General features: G+C 50.8%; 1 protein-coding gene across 5 annotated transcripts in view; it reads right to left on the bottom strand.

The window, feature by feature from the left end:
• MAP4K3 (mitogen-activated protein kinase kinase kinase kinase 3) overlaps positions 1-16,224 on the bottom strand; it is a 96,909-nt gene extending 80,685 nt beyond the window's left edge. For all 5 annotated transcript variants that reach the window (XM_075413386.1, XM_075413387.1, XM_075413388.1 and 2 more), the window contains exon 1: positions 15,983-16,224. In XM_075413386.1, coding sequence (XP_075269501.1) covers positions 15,983-16,090 — 108 coding nt within the window. In that variant the 5' untranslated portion in view covers positions 16,091-16,224. The remainder of the gene's footprint in view (positions 1-15,982) is intronic.
• Between the last annotated feature and the right edge of the window lie 5,790 nt (positions 16,225-22,014).

Below are 22,014 nucleotides of genomic sequence, written 5' to 3'. Positions count from 1 at the left end.
GCATGCCCCTTGGTCCTCACTCTCTGCCCGTGACAGCATCCTCCCCTTGCTGTAAGGGTGCCAGGAAAACAAGCCAGCAACAAAGGAGTTTGAAAGCATTCCCCTCGTATACACAGCAGCTCTGTGCTGAAGCCCAGGTTATACTGAGTAATCAAGGAAGCTAAATATTAAAAAAAAAAATTAAGAATCAACATAAAGTATGAAAATAATGATTTCTTTTCTAGAGCTCTTGAATTTGACTACTAACTGAAAAGCCAGGAGCCAATTGCCCCATACTTTCAGGATACTTCTGTGCCCCCCACACACCCAGCTAAGGGGAGAAGGCAGCAAAGCTGCTTCCCAGTGCCAAAGCAGCAGCTCCCGAGGGATGCTCAGCTACAGCCTCTCCTCTCCCCGGGGGAGTCTTGGTACCCGGAGCTGCACCATACGCTGCACCCGCTCTACGCCCTACACAGGGCACAGAAGGTGAGACCAGCCCTGCTTTTGCTTTTTCCCTCATCCACTTTCGAAACAAAAAAGGCCAGAACTACAGAATATGATGATGCAGGTATGCAGGTAGCTGCCCACCTTTACAGTGGCTAATGTCACTTTGGGAGCCCAAGGGCTCACACCCTTTACTGATTGGCCATGAGACTCACCAAATACTGCAAAGCATTGATTCTTAACGTAGCAGCTTGAGAGCTGGTTGTGGAACCACAAGTGGAGGGAGGGAAACAAAACCCTAAGACTATAAAACACAGCCAGCAATGAAGTCTGGAAATACATGCACTGCATATTCCCATGTCTAGAGATCCACCCAGGTCGTTCCTAGCATCACAGCCAGTCTCCAGCCTCCCACTGTTTCTTGGTGTGGCAATACTCTTCTGCAATGCTGGGCGTACTAGCATTTGCAAATAGATCACAAGCAGCTGGTTATGGATAGGTCCTGAGACCAGTGGGAATCCTAGAAAAGTCAAGTAGTAGTCCAAACTTCATAGGTTGAGGAAAGAACAGTTTAAATATTAATTTTCTCGGGCAGCCTTCCCTGTAAGTCATTATTTGCCCACCCCACCAGTGGCAGCAAGGTCTCCACTCATCCCTGTATGGTGGAACAAAGATGCTAAAGACATTAAGCACAGCAAAAAGAGGCATTCCTCTTACCTCTATCAGAGAACGAAGGCAACACATGAGAAAGTGCCACCACTGAAGCATGAGCTAGGATTTTTATTCCTTTTTTCTTTTCCCAACACATTCTTTTCACAGCAAGAAACAAACACAAAGGCAAGGTGCTCATGTATAAAAACCCAGCATTTTTTAACCTCCAAGATTAACAAGAACAATTACTGAAGCTTTAACAAAGACCTGAGCTCATCAGCAAGTCTTGTTAAAAACTTAAAGACCTGTTCTGGCGCAACTGGTACTAGTAAGGTAATCAACGAGACACAACTGTAGTGGACCCAAGTGATGAGACCCTGAAGTTATGTATCCTACAGGCAGCTGGGATGTGCAAGCCAAGCTGGAAATATTTCACAAGCTTCAGGGACATTGCTAGTCTAGCAAAAAGTGTTTGGTAATTTTTTTTAAATTTTATTTGTTTTTACCAATACTGTGTCCAGCTGTCAGGAATTTGTCTCACTGACTATGGCTCCATAGGTCAATACACTCTGCAGAGTGCTATGGCAACTAAAGCAAGACAGAAGGTGGGTAGGAGCTAGTGAAAAATTCATAACAAATCCGATTAAAACGTGTGAGGATACTCATCAAAGTCTTCTGTGATGGTGATACCAAAAAAACCCTATCAGTAGTAGCCAGACAAATCTATAGATACATGTGGAGCAGGACACAAAATCCCAGCTGAAGGAACACAGTCCAAGTAGCAAACAGCCTCGCCAAACCTGCGCTCTCCAAACTACCTGGCTGATTTTGTCCCCTCTCATCACAAAGGGATTTCTTCTTCACTGTCATGTTCTCAAAAGAACTGTTCAAAGTGGGCAGGAAATAACAAAAGTTGTGTCTTTTCAGCTTAGGCACTGCTTCCTTTCTTCAGCAGGAGTCGGACTCTTCGGGCAGCCGGCCATTCTCTGGATCAGCATCAGCCAGGGTTCACGAAAGGCAGAAAGGAGGAAGAAAATCTGATTTCATACAGATCACCAATGCCTTCAGGAACAGCAGAGTACCAGCTGTTCAGGGCATAAATTGTTACTTAAGTAAAGGTGACTTGACGTCGACAATCTGAGTAAGTTCTCACTTCGCATCCTATTTCATTTGGGTTATTAGCATTGAACGTATTGTCACAATTCAGAATATGAATTGACTTTGTTAATCTTAGCATATAAAAAAGAGATTATTCCAATCGTAGTGACACAAGGGTTCCTTGCAAGTGATAAGGATGAGGAATAGGTATACCTGACGGGTTTTACTAGATCTCAAATACCTTTGAAATCATCAGTTATGAAACAACTCCTTGCCTAAGCTCACATGAATGAGAGACTGAAGTACCATAGGCTTTTCAAAACATGCTGCAGCTGGCTCTGACTCTTACTTTGAGGGTGCTTGCATACGTACCATACAATAGCTCAGTACGTTGGGGACACTGCCTAATACTTTCATTTAGCATAATCACATTAAAGTTGCCAATTACTTACAGGTTTTGAGACTGGGTCATCAATAAGGAGTAAGTAGCTGAAGAACAATTTTGAACAAGTATTTTTGAGTTGGCAAACGCAACCAAAAATTTTTAAGTGGCTCATGTAAGAAAACACACATTCATTTTTTGTTTCCACTTGCACTTAAGTGCTCTAACTCCCAGCCTTTCTGATGATGAGGTTAACAGCAACAGCTGAGAGTTTTTCCTCCCATGCTTGTTTCCATGAGCAGTAGCCTGTAACTAATTCCTTCACATGCAGATCTCACTATGTCAATGGGAATGCATTACACTGGTTTTCCGGAAGCAAAGATCAGCCTACAATGCCTGCACCTACACGCAGTCACTTTCTTAACTGTGTATAACACTTACACAATGTCTGTTCTGGAAAACCATGTAACAATCCTCATTCTATCAGCAGCTAGAAGAACAATACTCTTTCAGCGATCTAGACTGCCATAACTAGGGAGGAGCTTAAAAAAAAAACCACCAACCGCTAAGTCAAGCTGGAGAAGCCCTACCTAATTAAACAGGAAATAATTGCTTACTGTCTCTGTGACAACAGTAGGGTACCAGATCATAATGCTAACCCACCAGAAATAAAAACTAGAAAAATCCAAGTTTTGTTGTTATTCCATTATACAAAAACTCATTGACCAAAATGCCACACCACTGCAAAGATCTTCTTACTCTGAAGTAGAGAAGGAAAGAGCAATGGAGTGGGGCAGTACTGAAATGGGCTCTAATGGGAAACACCTGCCGAGAGATGTCCATGGTGTGTGTCTCAAAATAAAAGGAGGGGAAGGAAGAAAATGAGGAGGAAGGCTAGTATTTAGCACTGCCCCTACTATATGCCACAATAGCAGATTCAAGAGAAGGCGAGGTCTGTGCAGCTGAATCAGTACAGACACAAAATCCAAGGTCCAAGGAGGTAAATGCCAAGTTTATATTTGTCCTTCAAATGGAAGCTGGTAATATAAAGCATATAATGCTGCAACAAAAGCTAGGCCAAAAAGCAAAGTCTAAGACAGTAACAACAGGGCGCTTGTGGTTTCAACTACTTCCTATGTGAGTTGTTGAACAAAATACAGACAAGTCATCTCTAAACAAGTTGCCACTTTATGGGATAACTGGTCCCAGGGCACAGACAGGCTTCCTGACCCAGTTTAGCTCCACTCTTCAGGAGAACGCACCCTAACAGCTTCCCAACCCCCTTGCTTCCAGCCCTACAGCCCTCCACTTCAGCCCCTCTCAAACCCACCTGACTCCCCCAGGAGCTGACTCTACTCTCCAAACCAGCACAAAACCACCTGCCTGCCTTTTTTGGTTGGTTTTCTGCCAGGTTAGCTAATCGTTCCAGCCCAGACATCGCACTGAGCACCACAGAGCTAAGGCAAAGTAAGCAGCAAGACAGCCACAAGCGGGGTAGGGAATCACACTTCTCGGGCAACAGTGAGCTGTTAGCTCAGTTCAGCCCATTCTACAAAGTCACCACTGTAATTAAGAGGAATTGAACTACTAAGAAATATGCTAAAAATAATTAGGTTCCACATTCTGGTAGGAGGCATGACACCAAAACGTAACAGAGCTACAATTGTAGAAGACAATGCTTTGATCAAGGTGATGTTAAAACAAGATGATTTGAAATGAAGGCAAACAAAAATCCCTAAGTCAGGCACGGATTCTTGGCTAAGGAAACCACAGGCACAGGAACTAAGCCCTGTAGTACCTACTCAGCACAGTAAAAACGGGACGGCAAAACATCTATCCCTCTCCACCTGCCCGACAAGCTTCAAAAGATGATTAAAGCTGAAGTGGAGAACATTCAAAATATAGACATTTATTCCCAGCAAAGCGAAAAGGAGCATCAACAGCTGTAAGGTCAATCAAGAAGAGGAGAAGACTAAAATGCCTATCAAAAAGCACACAACTAAAAGGTACAGTTTCAATATCTCAGAAGCAACAAAGCTGTGGAAGAATTGATGCCTTCCTGGATCACCCCAGGAAACAGCAGCAAGGGCACGGATGTTTGGAGAAGGGATCTGTGCGTAGGACTCTGCAAAATGGGAGACTTCTCAAGTTCATCTGTTCTGGATACGTTCTCTTCCAGCAACACACAGCAATGCTATCAGAAACCAGAGACTCCGAAACACAGCTGACAGCAGAAAGCAGCAAGAGTCACCAGGTGTTCCCCAGAGGTACCCACAGAATCCAAGAGTTTCAGCATGAAGCAGCTAAGCTGGTAGACACACAAATTCCCTCAACAAAACCAACACTCATGCCAAAGGGACAGGGAGCAGAAAATCAGGCTTTTTCTTTTATAAAAATGAGACCTCAAGCAAAGCTCACCCTATCGAGTTCTGCATCTTCATTTGTTAATTGCCTGATGCCACAAACGACGAAGAGAACTGAAATAAGGCAGACAAGGTATAACAGAAACCTTTGCAGGAACAATAATATCACTGATTATCACAACTATTTGAATTTCAATAAAGAGGAAAGTAACAGAAGGGCCTTTCATTCTGGAAGATGCTGAAAGTCTTTGGAAGGCTCCACGCACACTAGATGAATGACCTGTGAGACAGCAAATGAAGTTGTCCTGGGTTTGGCCAGAACAGGGTTAATTTTCACCGGACTCCAGGAAGGGGCACAGCCGGGGGGTGGGGGCTGACCCCACCTGGCCAAACAGAGCCCAGTATTCCATACCATGTGACGTCACGCTGGGTTCCGGTGGGGGGGGCGGCGCGGCGGGAACGGACTCGCGGCTTGGGCGGGCGCAGCGCCGGTCCGGTTTCGGGAGAGCGGCTGTTGTACGGTTCGTGGTTGCGTTTTCTCCTTATTTGTATCGTTGTTGTTCCTGTTTTCCCTCTGTTTGCTGTTCTGTTAAACTGCCCTTATCCCGACCCACCAGTTTCTGCCTCTTTCTTTCCATTCTCCTCCGCACGCCGGCGGGGGGAGGGGCGGCCGCGTGGCGCTTTTGTTGCCGGCGGCAGCCGAAACCAAAACATTTAATTGGCGCCCAGACGTGGGGCACGGATAACGGCAGGGCTGAGCAGCGGGTGTTAAAACTGCTTTCTTACATTTTGTTAAATTTTGTTATACGCATTTTTCTGTGTTAAAATACTCGCCGGTAAAAATGTTTCTGTCTTTCATCAGATGGCTGTGGTTTTTGAATCCGTACTTGCTGTACTTGTTCCCTGTGGTGCTGTTCATCATCGCGGGGAAAAGGATCAGGGTGATGATTTTGCTATACTGTATGATGTCGACTTATGACATGATAACGTCAATGTGCATGAAATTAGGCTTGTGTTTGCATGCGGCACTGCGGTCATTTCCGTACCTCGGGTCCTATGTCTTAGATTTTGTTAGTAATCAAACCCAGTCTGTGGGGAAAGCCGAAGGGGATACCTTCCCCCACTCTTTCGCCCCCCCTCTCTTCCTCAGGCTGGTCCTAACTGCTTTTGAGAATTTCGAGTACCCGTGGGATGCTCAGGGCAGCACTCTCCTTTTGTTTTGCCTCCTGAATGGGTTGCAGGTTTTGTTTAGGGTTAAGCAAGTCGTTAAGAACATCGTGCAGAGACCTGCCCCGGGGCTGGATAGCTGTGAGTGGCTGGGTGTGTGGGACAGCATGGGCAGATGTCTAGAGCAGTGGGCACCTGCGGTGTGTTTTAAACTCACCCCTGAACAAATACAGAATCCGGACAATCTGGTAAAATATCTGAAAAAAGTGTGCTGCCACCCTGGGAATTCCAGAGAGACACAGATCACCACAATGTGCTGGGGTCTGGCCCACGCCTACCGAGCCCTGTTCAACACTGTTCAGTGCCTTAAAGGGGAAAGGGGGGGAAGCGAAGCGGCAGGCGCTGCAACTGGCGCTGCCCCCCCAGCCGGCCCTGCAGCCCCTCCAGCCCAGCAGGCAGTCCCAGCCCCCCCGACAGGCACCACCGCTGCTGCAGCCACAGCTGCAGGGTCTGCCTCGGTTTCCCCAGCGGACACAGCAGCTGCTCCAGCCCCAGCTCCAGCCACAGGCACAGTGACTGAGCCCAATGACCAACCTGTGCCGGTAGCAGTCGCCCCTGTGAAACTAAAGAAAGACGCAAAGAGAGCAGATCGCTCCGGGAGGGATGACGATGAGCCAGGGTCATCACGGGAGATAGAGACAGAGATCATCACCCGGTCCCTGTCCCTGAGCGAGCTGCGAGACATGCGGAAAGATTTCAGCCGCCACCCAGGCGAGCACATTGCCACCTGGCTGCTGCGGTGCTGGGATAATGGGGCTAGCAGCTTGGAATTAGAGGGCAAGGAAGCCAAGCAGCTGGGATCCCTGGCCAGGGATGGGGGCATTGACAAGGCCATTGGGAAAAAGGAACAAGTCCTCAGCCTCTGGAGGAGACTTCTCTCAGGCGTGAGGGAGAGGTATCCCTTCAGTGACGATTTTGTATGCTATGCTGGTAAGTGGACCAATATGGAAAGGGGTATTCAGTACTTGAGGGAATTGGCTGTGCGGGAGCTGGTTTACTGTGACACAGACGATGAGCAGGTACCTACAGACCCAGATGAACTCCAGTGCTCACAATCCATGTGGAGGAAGTTTGTGCGGAGTGCACCCTCCTCGCATGCCAACTCACTGGCAGTTGTAAACTGGAAAGGTAAAGACACACCAACAGTGGACGAGGTGGCTGTCAGACTCCGCCAATATGAGGAAAGTCTCTCTTCCTCCCTTGTCTCAGCTGTGGAGAAACTGGCCCGGGAGGTGCGGCAAATCAAAGAGAACATGTCCTACTCGCCACCTGTACGGGCCAGTGTCTCAGCTATTAGGGGCAAGCGTTTCCCTGCTCAGGAGAGGGAATACAGAGGCTATACACCCCGAGGCACCCTGTGGTTTTACCTGCGTGACCACGGAGAGGACATGAGGAAGTGGGATGGAAAACCCACCTCAAGTCTAGAGGCCCGAGTACGTGAGTTGCGAGGTAAAACAATCACAAAAGGGGACTCTGTTAGGAAAAATGCCGCTCCAGTTTCCAAAAGCCAGCTCTCCAGACCAGGTAGACAGTTCGACCTTGATTCCGATCCTCTGGAGGGGACCTCCAAGTCATTTTTACAGCAGGTGAGCAGCAATTTCTCTGACGAGGATTAGAGGGGCCCTGCCTCCAGCCAGGTGGAGGAAAGGGACAACCGTGTCTATTGGACGGTGTGGATTCGGTGGCCTGGCACGTCAGATCCACAAGAGTATAAAGCTCTAGTGGACACTGGTGCACAGTGTACTTTAATGCCATCAGAGTTCAAAGGGTCAGAGTCCATTTGCATTTCTGGAGTGACAGGGGGGTCCCAAGAGCTGAGTCTACTGGAGGCTGAAGTGAGCCTCACTGGGCAGGACTGGCAGAAGCACCCCATTGTAACTGGCCCCGAGGCTCCGTGCATCCTTGGGATAGACTATCTTAGGAGAGGCTATTTCAAGGACCCAAAGGGGTATCGGTGGGCTTTTGGCATAGCTGCTGTGGAGACGGAAGAAATTAAACAGCTGTCCATTTTGCCTGGTCTCTCGGAGGATCCTTCCGTTGTGGGGTTGCTGAGGGTTGAAGAACAACAGGTACCCATCGCCACCACAGCGGTGCACCGGCGACAGTATCGTACCAACCGAGACTCCCTTCTCCCCATTCATCAGCTGATCCGCCAGCTGGAGAGTCAAGGAGTGATCACCAAAACTCGCTCACCCTTTAATAGTCCCATATGGCCAGTAAGAAAATCTACTGGAGAGTGGAGACTGACAATAGACTACCGTGGCCTGAATGAAGTCACACCACCGCTGAGTGCTGCCGTGCCAGACATGCTAGAACTTCAATATCAGCTGGAGTCAAAGGCAGCCAAGTGGTATGCTACAATTGACATCGCTAATGCATTCTTCTCCATCCCTTTGGCAGCAGAGTGCAGGCCACAGTTTGCTTTCACCTGGAGGGGCATCCAGTACACCTGGAATCGACTGCCCCAGGGGTGGAAACACAGTCCCACCATTTGCCATGGACTAATCCAGACTGCACTGGAAAAGGGTGAAGCCCCAGAACATCTGCAGTACATCGATGACATCATTATATGGGGCGACACAGCGGAGGAAGTTTTTGAGAAAGGGGAGAAAATAGTTCAGATCCTTCTGAAAGCCGGTTTCGCCATTAAGCGAAGTAAAGTCAAGGGACCTGCGCAAGAGATCCAGTTTTTGGGAATAAAATGGCAGGATGGGCGCCGTCAAATCCCAATGGATGTCATCAACAAAATAGCAGCTATGTCTCCACCAACCAGCAAAAAGGAAGCACAGACCTTCCTGGGTGTTGTGGGTTTTTGGAGGATGCACATCCCAAATTACAGCCAAATTGTGAGTCCTCTGTACCACGTGACCCGGAAGAAGAATGATTTTGAATGGGGCCCTGAGCAACGACAGGCATTTGAACAGATTAAACGGGAGATAGTTCATGCCGTAGCCCTTGGTCCAGTCCGGTCAGGGCAAGATGTTAAAAACGTGCTCTACACCGCAGCCGGGGAGAATGGCCCAACCTGGAGTCTCTGGCAGAAAGCACCAGGGGAGACTCGAGGTCGACCCCTGGGGTTCTGGAGCCGGGGATACAAAGGATCCGAGGCCCGCTATACTCCCACTGAAAAAGAGATTCTGGCAGCATATGAAGGCGTTCGAGCTGCTTCAGAAGTGGTCGGCACTGAAGCACAGCTCCTCCTAGCACCACGATTGCCGGTCCTGGGCTGGATGTTCAAAGAGAGGGTCCCCTCTACGCATCATGCCACCGATGCTACGTGGAGTAAGTGGGTCGCTCTGATCACCCAGCGTGCTCGAATGGGAAACCCCAGTCGCCCAGGAATTCTGGAGGTAATCATGGACTGGCCAGAAGGCAAAGATTTTGGAGCATCGCCAGAGGAGGAGGTGACACGTGCTGAAGAGGCCCCACTGTATAACCAGCTGCCAGAAGATAAGAAACAGTATGCCCTGTTCACGGATGGGTCCTGTCGCATTGTGGGGAAGCAGCGGAGGTGGAAGGCTGCTGTATGGAGCCCTACACGACAAGTCGCGGAAACTGCCGAGGGAGAAGGTGAGTCCAGCCAGTTTGCAGAGGTGAAAGCCATCCAGCTGGCTTTAGACATTGCCAGTCGAGAGAAGTGGCCAGTGCTCTATCTTTACACTGACTCTTGGATGGTGGCCAATGCCTTGTGGGGGTGGCTGCAGCAATGGAAGAAGAACAACTGGCAGCGCAGAGGCAAACCTATCTGGGCTGCCCCATTGTGGCAAGATATTGCTGCCCGGCTAGAGCAGTTGCCTGTAAAAGTCCGTCACGTGGACGCCCACGTCCCTAAGAGTCGGGCCACTGAAGAACATCAAAACAACCACCAGGTAGATCAGGCTGCTAAGATTGAAGTGGCTCAGGTGGATCTGGACTGGCAACATAAGGGTGAACTCTTTATAGCTCGGTGGGCCCATGACACCTCGGGCCACCAAGGAAGAGACGCGACATACAGATGGGCTCGTGACCGAGGGGTGGACTTGACCATGGACACTATTGCACAGGTTATCCATGAATGTGAGACATGCGCTGCAATCAAGCAAGCTAAGCGGGTAAAGCCTCAGTGGTATGGAGGACGATGGCTAAAATATAAATATGGGGAGGCTTGGCAGATTGACTACATCACACTGCCACAAACCCGCCAAGGCAAGCGCTATGTGCTCACAATGGTGGAGGCCACCACCGGATGGCTGGAAACCTACCCTGTGCCCCATGCCACCGCCCGGAATACCATCCTGGGCCTGGAAAAACAAGTCCTGTGGCGACATGGCACTCCCGAAAGAATCGAGTCAGACAACGGGACTCACTTTCGCAACAGCCTCATAGACACCTGGGCCAAAGAACACGGTATTGAGTGGGTGTATCACATCCCCTACCATGCACCAGCCTCGGGAAAGATTGAACGTTACAATGGGCTGCTAAAAACCACTTTGAGGGCAATGGGGGGTGGGACTTTCAAAAATTGGGATACCCATTTAGCAAAGGCCACCTGGTTGGTTAACACCAGAGGGTCCACCAACCGGGCTGGTCCTGCCCAGTCAAAACCTCAGCGCCCAGTAGAAGGGGATAAAGTCCCTGTAGTGCACATGCGGAACATGTTAGGGAAGACGGTTTGGGTCAGTCCTGCCTCGGGCAAAGGCAAGCCCGTCCGCGGGATTGCTTTTGCTCAAGGACCTGGGTGTACCTGGTGGGTAATGCGGAAGGATGGGGAAGTCCGATGTGTACCTCATGGGGATTTAATTTTGGGCGAGAATAGTCCATAAATAAATTGTATAAAGTTAGTTGTTAAATAACCCTGTCACTGTCTGTTATCACTGTTATAATTGTTATATTTTGTACCAGTAGTAGCATAGTAAGAATCGTCCAGATTAAAGAAGGATGGACTTTTTCGATGAAAACCTAGCAGAGCACAGCGATGATGGAACTGGACCTGGTTTTCAACAACTGGCATCCAGCAACTTCATCAAGATCAACATCTCCTGCAGACTGTGGGCACGGGCCACACCAGATACATCAGCCGTGAGCTCCGGATGCAGCAAGTGACCACCCATCACCACACATCACCTCCCCTGCCACGGAAGACCATAACGACAGATGGAGCCTGAAGTCATGGATTAAATGAACTCAATGGACACTTTAGAGTGATGATCCATAGACTAAAGGAATGATATCTGGAGACAGGAGAAGTGGTGGTGATCAACCGGACAGTGGGGGACCTGGGCATGACGTAGATGGTATGGAATAAGGGGTGGATAATGTCCTGGGTTTGGCCAGAACAGGGTTAATTTTCACCGGACTCCAGGAAGGGGCACAGCCGGGGGGTGGGGGCTGACCCCACCTGGCCAAACAGAGCCCAGTATTCCATACCATGTGCCATCACGTTGGGTTCCGGTGGGGGGGGCGGCGCGGCGGGAACGGACTCGCGGCTTGGGCGGGCGCAGCGCCGGTCCGGTTTCGGGAGAGCGGCTGTTGTACGGTTCGTGGTTGCGTTTTCTCCTTATTTGTATCGTTGTTGTTCCTGTTTTCCCTCTGTTTGCTGTTCTGTTAAACTGCCCTTATCCCGACCCACCAGTTTCTGCCTCTTTCTTTCCATTCTCCTCCGCACGCCGGCGGGGGGAGGGGCGGCCGCGTGGCGCTTTTGTTGCCAGCGGCAGCCGAAACCAAAACAGAAGTTCAACCTTTATTAAACCAAAGCAATGATTCCTCCCCCCCCCAAGACACATAATGATATAAATTAATCATAGGAACAAAAGAAATGGACCTACAATCGCCTCAGAATATACTTCAAATCTATGTGCAGTTACTACCAAAATCAAATGTATTAGGACGGGGGCAAACAGGAAAGTTATAGCATTGTTATTATGATCTCTGTCAGAATACTGTGTGCAGCATTTTTAACTCAAACCCTTAAAGAATGGCATAAATTACAGAGGGCCTGGGAACAGGGACAATTCGAACAGCAACTTCATACCAAGAGACAAAAAAGTCTTTCTAAATGAGAAATGGAGTAAACACGGAGCAAACTACATTAAGCAACCACCTCGTTTAACTCTAAGAATATTTCCTGAAACTGCGCGGGACAGGACAGTGTCTCTTTTTCACCACCCAAACCCCACAACTATTCTTTTATGCCTCGCTGACCACCCTACACAATGAAATTCTTTGCAACAGTGAAACACAGAAACACAAAAGACAGAAATTACTTGTGCAACAGCATAACTAGTTTTCACCCTTTCTAGCAGGTGTCATTTTGGACAAGAATATTTGACAGAAACAGCAGGTGAAATTCAAGAATTTTCCTGACATGTAACTGCAATCAGAAAAGCAATTTTGCTGTCAGTTTTTAAACTAGACTTTAGATAAAGCTAAATTACTTGCCAAGTAAGTTTACTGAGACTTAGAAAACAAAACCATGCAAATAAAACTGCAACATGCAACACTCAATAATACTCAACTCCAAAAAAACCTTACTAGCAGATTGTCTGTCCGTGTTTTATTACAGATATATCAATCATCCAAGAAAGTCATAACTCATTTTCACCATCAACTTTAGCAGTCTTGAGAGGAGACATCTCTAGACAAGAGAACCGATTTTAAGTCCTGTGTTTTACTTAAACTTCTAATAAGAACTTTGTAATATTAACTTTTTAGCTATCTATCGTGGCAACATAGCTTCAGCGGAAAAAAATTTCAAAACCCAAACAGCGTCTCTCTTTCAGACCACCACTGAAAACAGTGTTAGGTCCAGTGTTCGTGTCCCCAGGATATGTTAAGAACTAAGCAACCCAGATGAAGCCTCATCTCCTACAACAAACTTGCACTGGTGCTAGTTAGAAGAGACACTGTCATCAACTGTGCACATCTGATAGTGAGCTAACGGCATGAACAAGTTACTCATTACCTTTCTTGTGATGAATTCATTATTGTCCTCTCCAAGGCCTCTTCAAAAGCTGAACTTAGGTGGGAGGGCAGAGAATCATAAAAATACTGGTTCAAGCCAAAACTCTGTATTTGCAGTGCATTAGCACGTTTCCAGGTACCAGCTAAACGGCAGGGCTCGTAGCAGCCAGATCGTATCAGTCTGACCCATATCCTCATTACCTTCAAGCCTGCCTAGTTCAGTCTACACCACCGGCTCTTACTTCAAATTCAAAGATCTTCAGAGCAAAAACTCTGCCTTTTTTTTTTTTTTTTTTTTTTTTTTTAACAAATCAAACATTTAACTCATGCCCCGTTGTAGCTCAGTTCAGCTCAAATGGAGCAAGGAAATAGATGCCAGTCTGCCCTGCTTTCAGCTCCTCAACACCTTACGGGGAAAGCAGGATACAGAAAGGTCAGCATTTAGCAAGAATGTCAACATTACAAGATTGTCATCTTATTAAGACAATAATTCCTACCTACTAACAGCAGCAAACACCTCTCCACACCGTCCTCCCTGCTAAGGGGGGAAAACCACAATTCACAGAGTGTGAAGCTGCCTGAGTACGTCCACTCTGCTGAAATCCCACCACAGATGAGCACCATCATCACACGGCTAATCTCAACTTCACACAATTATTTCATCAACCAAAAAGTTCACCCACAGATGACTGAACGAAGCAAATGAAAGAGGCTTTATGAAACCCCTTCACAAATTTAAGATAAATCCCTAGTAAGCTCACATGTGGATGACACATAGGACTATATCACTTCCTCTTTGTCACATTAAAAGTAACCAGCTTTCATTATTGTTTTTGGGCTACTTTCATGCTCCGCTTTGAAGGCGCCTTAGGCAAGACCTTGCCTCAAAACAAAACATGCAATAATCCATCCAGGAGAAAAGCACATCTCATTTTCCCTACATTGTCCACCACCTAATCAGAAACCACTTACCCCTCTCTCATGTAGAATGAATACACAACTACAAAATCAGCCTAGAATATCCTGGTTCAGATGCGTCACCTATCTCAGCTGTCACAGGCAGATTGTAAATATAAATAAATCCACTCCCAGGGAGGAGAGAACTTCTGTGCCTCAAACAAAAAAATTCACAAGCAATGCCAAACACTGGCCACTCACAGAGCACCAAACTGAAGGCTACTCCAATGTAAGTACAATAATCATCAAGAAAACTTTGACCAATTCTATGCATCTGAAACCTGGTAAGTTTCACTGTGTTACTGCATATGTAAATATTCACTCTACAGTTGGATATAAGGTCCTTAAAAATGAACTATAAACACGGATGACTTGGCTAATTCACATCCATCGAAGTCACGTAGAGAGCACTGAAAAAATCTGACTGATATCACAGAGTCAATACACCAGTTAAAAACTGCAACAGAAATAGAGCTGAGCACATCAGGATAACAGCTTGCAGAAAAGTAAGAGAACATAAGGCAAGTAGACTCGGATAATTAAAACATCGGTACAGTACACAAATACTCAGAGCAAGCTAACAAGGTGGGGACAAGAACACAAAAAACATTTTCTATTAAGCAATTACTAAAGCAGGGAGTTAGCATGCTAAGAGCGCAGTATCAAGAGGATTCAGGTCCTGAAACTTTCGTAACATTTAAGCAATCTGAGATTAAACCAAAATCACCCCAACCCAAACAAGGCTTCATTCTAGGTGCATTCACTTCGAGTCGAAGGCAGTGTCAGCACCCCAGTTTTGTGCACCTCAAATTGTGGAATGGCTCTAAATGTTTCCCTACAGTCCTGCCTACCAACGTAAGATTTCTGAAACACACACGCCCACCCTGCGATGACAACACCAGACCAGAAGACACCTGGAAAGCACACGGTTTAAGTGATGCTTCCAACAAGCTGCAGGTGACAAACCTCAACTCTCCGCTCTGCCCCGCCACCAAACAGGAGCGGGTCACAACCAGTGCCGTCCTACCTGAGGGACAGGGCTGCCATACCCTGTCAGGCAAGAGCTCGGCTGGATACACACATAACAACATATGCCACAGAGCACAGAAAAACGTCAAAGTACACTATAAAACTCCACTCGGCTGCCGCCGCTTTAGCTTTGCTTTTCCTACATTTCTGAAATTAGGACAGGATCGTGAAAGCCTCTGATCCTAACGACACCTTTCCCGACTCCCCAGTTCGCCCTCACGTCTCACAGGGGCAGAAGCACAGAACTCCCGGTATGTCCACCCAGGACAAGGGCAGGACGCCCCAGCCGGGGTGAACAGCCCCACTCGCTTCCGCGCACACGATTTAAAGCCACACCGGGGCTGGAAACGAGCGAGCAAGCGTGTGCGTCCCGCACCCCGACAGCCTCCGCCCGGTCTGGCGGGGAGCTGACCCCCGCGGCTCCGCCCGGGAGATGGACGGCCCAGTCGGCACCCGGCAGCGGTGAGCGCCGGCTCCGCGGCCGCAGACACCCGGGAGAGCGCCGCGGCCCCGCGCCGCGGCCCCGGCCCCCGGGGCTGTCCCCTCGCATGGGCCGGCCAAGCAAGGGATGCGGCCGGGCCGGCGGCGGGAAGAGGACCGGGGGTCAGGGCCCCGCCAGGGGAGAGCCGGGAGCGGCCAGGCCGAGCGCCCACCCGCCCACACCAGGACCAGGGCCGGTGCGACGGGGCAGACCCCGCCGGAGGGGAGGGAACGGGGAACGACAACGGCGGAACCCCGCCTCAGGGCCGGGGTGAAGGGGGGGAGGGGGAATTCGCTTGACAATGGAAGCCCCCCTCAGATTTTTGGGGGGGAGGGGGCGACCCGGTTGCTTGGCAACGGGAACCCATCACCGGGGAGGGACACACGACACACACAGACAACACACCCCCCCGGACCGCGGCGCTGGGTCTACCTTGTAGACGTCGCCGTAAGTGCCGCTGCCGATGCGCTGGATGAGCTCGAAGTCCTCCTGGGGGTTGCGCCGGGACAGGTCGCACACCCGCCCGCCGCCGCCGCTCATGGTGCCCGGGGGAGGCCCCCCTCGGCCACGGCCCCCGAGGCTGGGGGAGGGGAGGATGAGTAAAGGGGGAGGGAACACAACACCGGGCCGCTCACCACCTCCCCCCGGCCCGCTCCGGCAACATGGCGCCGGGCCTCCGCACCGCGCAGGCGCAAGGAGCGCCGCCCCGCCCCGCTCCCCCGCGGCCACCCTTGCGCCTGCGCCGGCCGGCACGCAGGCGGGGCGGCCCCTGCTGCGCATGCGCCCAGTGCACTGCACCGCCCCGCCCCGCCCCGCCCCGCCCCGCCCGGCGTGGGGGGGGGTCCCGCCTTGCCGGCCACGCCCGCGGGGGCCAGCGGCACCGCAGGCGCGGCGACTCCGCCCTCCCCGGGCTCAGCCCGGCTGCATGCGGTCGGGAACCCGGGAACTGGCGGGAGCCGCGATCCGCCCGCGCAGCCCGCGTCTGCAGCCGAGGACCCGCAAATTCACCTGACCCTGGGCTTGGGACGGGGCACCTCGGTGCGCGGTGACCCGGTGCTCCCTACCCCACTACGCAGCACTGGGAACCTGCTGGGATCCCAGAGTCGCCCCGTCGCCCAAACCCTCCAGTAGGGTCTGCTAGGGCCCAGGAGGGCTCCTGTGGGGTGCCTGTCCTTCCCCGCGGGTCACAGAATCACAGAACGTTCGGGGTTGGAAGGGACCTCTGTGGGTCATCTAGTCCAACCCCCCTGCCGAAGCAGGGTCACCTACAGCAGGCTGCACAGGACCTTGTCCAGGCAGGTCTTGAATATCTCCAGAGAAGGAGACTCCACAACCTCCCTGGGCAGCCTGTTCCAGGGCTCCGTCACCCTCAGAGGGAAGAAGTTCTTCCTCATGTTCAGATGGAACTTCCTGTGCCTCAGTTTGTGCCCATTGCCCCTTGTCCTGTTGCTGGGCTCCACTGAAAAGAGTCTGGACCCATCCTCCTGACACCCCCCCTTGAGATATTTATAAGCATTTATAAGGTCCCCTCTCAGCCTTCTCTTCTTCAGGCTGAACAAGCCCAGCTCCCTCAGCCTTTCCTTGCAGGAGAGATGCTCCAGTCCCCTCCTCATCCTGGTAGCCCTCCGCTGGACTCTCTCCAGTAGCTCCTCATGTTTCCTGAACTGGGGAGCCCAGAACTGGACACAGTACTCCAGATGGGGCCTCACTAGGGCTGAGTAGAGGGGAAGGATGAGTAGATGGTCATGGATGTCCCCACACTGGCACCACGCTGCGCACCCACTGGTCCCTGGCACCGCTGGCACAGCCCCCTCGCACACCCACCAATGTCTTCCCCTCACCCATGGGACTGCTTCCCCTGATCTTGCAACTGTTTTTGGAGCGTTGTGCATGCCCACAGGGGACAAAGTGTGCGCCCCCGCTCCTCGCCACACCAATGCTGCCAGTCCCGCTTCTGCTCCCATCTTGCGCGTGGGTTTCCAGCATGGACATGTGGGTGCTTGCCTCCATCCTTGGCCATGCCCCTCCCCAACCTCTCTGCGCAGGGAACAAGTGCCAGACAGCTGTGGGAACCTTTCTCCCCAGATATGCAACCTCCAGAGTGTGGCTCTGCAGCTTGTGGGTCCTTGTGCACCCCTTGGGCTCTGCGCCGGTGAACCAGGCACAGCTTTTCCCGCCACCCTGCTGCTGCCAGGGACTGGTGGGTGAAATAAAAAAGAGTGGGACGAGGGGGGACTTTGGGCACAAAGATGCACCGTCTGCTCGCTGCCCCTGTCTGCCTGGCCAAGGATGCTGGCATAAGGGATCCTCTTCTCGGCTGAGAAGGTGCATGGGGACGGGGAGCTGGGCATGGCCCCATGTCGATGTGTGACTATCAGAGCAGAGAAGGACCTGAGGGGGCTGAGCTCTGGCAGGTGTAGCAGTGATAGCTTGTGAAATTGCATCGAGTCTGTCGGTGTCTTTGCCCCTCCAGCTGCCCCGGACCATGCATCCCTGTCCTTGCCTTCATTTTTATGACTTTTGGTCTCACCAGTAAAACGGTCTCAAACCTGCCAGAACAGGATTCAGGCCGCTGTGATTTTTCCTGGCCTGTGACCAAGGTTTTTGGGGCACGCTGTGCTGTTTTCTGCCGCAGAAGAGCTGGGACAGGCGTCAGGCATAGATTAGCTGGACGGGGCTGCCACAGATGCTCTGAGAGCCGATCCAAGGGGACTGGGCTCTGCGACAAGTTTGGGAGCAGCAACAGCTCTGAATGAGTTACAGAAGGAAATGCCAGGGAGTTTGAGCTCTGTCCGAAAAGGCTAACGGACATCCTGCTGCGGAGCACCGATAACCTCGTCACCTGCCTGCTCTTGCCTCTCAGTCTTCATTTTTATCTCATTAGAGGGGAAATGGGTTATAGTTGTTTCCATGTTATGTCCTTGCCAAGTTCCGCTTAGGTAGAAATGGCTATGAATGAAGCAAGCAGGGTTACTTTTCCCCTTAAATCCTGCTTTCGACGCACAGCAGCTGCCCGCATTTCCTCTGTTCTTGTAAAAACACCCAGGGGTTTTTCTGGAGTGTCTGTGTCTCTTCTCCCTGGTAAAAGAGACAGATGGAGCTGAGAGATGTGCCCTCCGCTGCCTGCAGAAACAGGTCAGGTCAAATGGGTACTGGGCATCATTCGCTTCCCGAAACTTTGGGGTGACTTCTCCTGCTTAGTCTTTTTCCTCCTTCTCCTTAGACATGGCTGCAGTAGAACAGTCGAGCCGTATGCTGCAGGGAGGCAGGCTGGGCTCCTCTTCAGCACTGCTCAAAAAGGTCAAACGAATTCAGTAAAACTGCGTTTGGGTGTTAAACATTTTTGTGACAGTTCAGCCAATGCTCTTGCTGTAAGAGTACTTCTGGTGATGGTGGGGGATTCACTGTGACGTTTGACTTCTGTGCCTCCACAGATCAAGAGCCCCAGCTGTAGCCAGTGGCACCCCACAGCCACAGAAAATACCTTGCTGAGCCTCAATGCCTTGTTCTTTCCAGCCGTGCTCACAACCCACCCATCCTGCTGCTGCTGCTTAGATCGGAAGTGCCACTTTGTGCTCTACAGCCCCAAAACCTGGCCACTGCTTGAAGCAGGAGCACTGTCTCCTCGGCCAGCGTGCGTTGATGGGCTCCAGCTGAGTGACGCTAATGCAGTTTGCCACGGTTGAAGACTTCTTCCCACCCCGGCATCTTTCCACGGCAGGCAAAAGGGCGAGGTGCTGCATCAGCCGGTACTGCGGAGGGAAGGTGTGGCCCAGGGCCAGCCTGTCCCTTTCCCTTATGGGACTGGAGCCACTGCGAGAGGGATCATGTCCTTACAGGGGCCACAGAGCACCTGCTTGAGCCTGGTGGGATCAGACACAGAGGCAGACAAGCGTTCTCTGGAATGCTGAAGGCTGCCTTGGTCAGGGGAAGAGCTGCAGTTTGTGTCAGTCCCAGGGCAGGTTTGTTGTGGTTGTAAGCTGCGCCCCAAAGAAAGCATATTAAGGAAAGTTTAAATATAGAAGGCCCAGTCAGCTTCAGACGTGGGAGGCCCGTGTACCCAAGTCCCATACTGGTATACTCCTGTTGCAGTCACTCCTGATGTCCAGGGAGAAGACCTAAGCCTCAAACTTTTAGGATGACTCTCAGAGTGTAAAAAAGCAGGAGTGCAGCCTGGACATTCTTCCCCTCTCCTCAAACAGGAGGCTTTTTTGTTGTGCTTCACAGAAAAAAGAAAATAAATCTTTGCAGTATGATGTCAACAGTCTGAAAACTTGGCTTCTTCCATGCTCTCTTCCTCTTTAAGTGTAACCAGCAGCTGTCCGTCCCCCAGCTCCTCCTGACCACAGCCAATATCTCTTGGACATCACTTCCTTGTGGCATCCCACGTCAACTCCCATCTGTTCTGGGATGCCTTTCGCTGTTTGCTCCCTGTCCAGCCTCCCAAGCACCCAGCCCCCTGGGTCGAGCGGCACCCATGCAAGATGAGACCCTTTGCCCCGCGTGCCTAGTTTATCTGTCAGTGGCTGCATGGCCCAAGACTGCCTTTTAAAGCAGCCACCTCCATGATGTCACACTGAGGAGCAAGGTGCCAGTGCCAGCTCACGCTAGCACTTGCTGTGCAAAGAACACAGAAGGCAGAAATGCCTTTTTTTAGAGAAATGGTGCCCCAGGGCGGCAACAGCCACAGGGGCGAGGTAGGGCACATCTCTGTGGCATTTGCCAGATGGTGGCCCTTTGGGGATACTGATCAGTGGTGCAGCGTGTGGTAAGTGAAATCCAGCCAGAACACTGCACTGCTTTTTGCCTTTTTATTCCCACCCCTCTTGCAAAAAATAAAGCCTGCGTGAGGTCCACCCCATCTCTCCCCTGGAAGTTCTGTGGCTCAACCAGTGCTGCCACCGGCCAGCACCAGCTGCCTGGGAGAAGTTCGCAATAGTCAGTTGCCAGCACGCAGGGTTCCTGCCCGCAATTTTGCATTAGTCATTGCATTGTTTCTCCTGCTGCAGCACAGACCTTTTCTGGGATGGTTTTGTCTTTGCCAGGAGAGGCACGAGTATAGCGTGAGAGGAAAAACAGATTGCCTTGGCTCAGAAGCCCAGTAGTAAGCATTTCCCCATGTTTCTACAGCTCTGTGTGGAAATACTTATTTGTGTCTTTCAGAGAAAAGCATTATCCTTTTGGAAGGGGCAAGGACGAGGGAATAAGTCAGGCTCACGTGCAATAGATAATGTTTTATGAGTGCTTCTGGCCATTGGTGGTCTCCAGAGGCTCCAGGACATGGGTGCTAGTGCTGAGAGAAGCTGGGCAGAGCTGATTACTCAGGGGAGAAAGGGCAGGCAGGAGCCGAGCAGATGGTAAAAGCACGGGGAGGAGGAGGGCAGGTGAGAAGGACTAGCTGTGGGAAAGGGGGATAATTCCCAGTGCTGGGGAGACCAATGCTGGTTTTGGTTACCTGGTGTGGGAACACCTCATCTTCCTCTCCGGCAGGCATCACTCAGAGACGCACTGCTATCAGGTACCGCTTTTCCCAGCTGGTACACTTGCACAACATCCCGTTCAACCCGACGAAGATGATCCACCAGGACGAATGGCATCTGCTCCCTAAGTGTTCAGCACAGCCCACTCCTTCCTGGTGAGGCCTGTGGCTCGTGCTCTCCCTTTCTCATGAAAAACGCAGCAATGAGACACTAGTTTGCAGAGGAGGGGGCTGAGGCAGGATCCCACCAGGGCCCAGCCATCAGCAATTTTCACCCTCACTTTTACTTGCAGGCTGCTACGGTCAGTCCAGGAAAGTGTGAACACCGCACACAAGGTTTTTTAAGCTTGTTGAATGTAACCTGCTCTCAGCCACCTTTCACAGGCAGATCACCTCTCCCCTTGCCTCTCCAGGGGTCTGCAGACACCAGCTTGAAAACCTGCGTTCTGGTGTCACTGGAAAAGGTCCAGCAGGAGAGGCGTCAGAAGCTGACAACAGAAGCCACGTTCTGAACAATTATGGCAGAACCTGTCTGCATGGAAACTCCCCAGCATTTAGAAATCAGACCATTTCTGTCCATCCAAGTTACTTCAAATTTAAACTCTGGAAGGAAATAGAGAACAAAGAGTGTATAACAGTGTGTCTGCATAAAACCATGCTGCACCCACATCCTGAAGGTCATATGGCTGAAGCCATATGATTATATGGTTCATATGATACCGGGAAGTTTATAGCACAAATACCAACCCACTAGTTTGTAGCAACCTTGCTACAGGATCACTTTCTACTTACAGGTACTCACTCATAGGCCTGGGATTACTCCCACTGTGGGTCTGCCTGGCACGGGCCAGCTGCACTCGTGGCTATTTCTAGGTGTCCTTCCACTTCTCCTGCAGTGGAAGGCTTGTCTGTGGTAACACCCACTCTCAATTTTGTGGGTTTGCTGGAAACAGACTTGAGAAGGATCACGGCCGGATTCCTGGGC

The sequence above is a fragment of the Opisthocomus hoazin genome, chromosome 2, assembly GCF_030867145.1.
Source record: "Opisthocomus hoazin isolate bOpiHoa1 chromosome 2, bOpiHoa1.hap1, whole genome shotgun sequence".
Classification (NCBI taxonomy): domain Eukaryota; kingdom Metazoa; phylum Chordata; class Aves; order Opisthocomiformes; family Opisthocomidae; genus Opisthocomus; species Opisthocomus hoazin.
The sequence above is the reverse complement of the archived record's forward strand: the minus strand, read 5'-3'. Positions and strand labels throughout refer to the sequence as shown.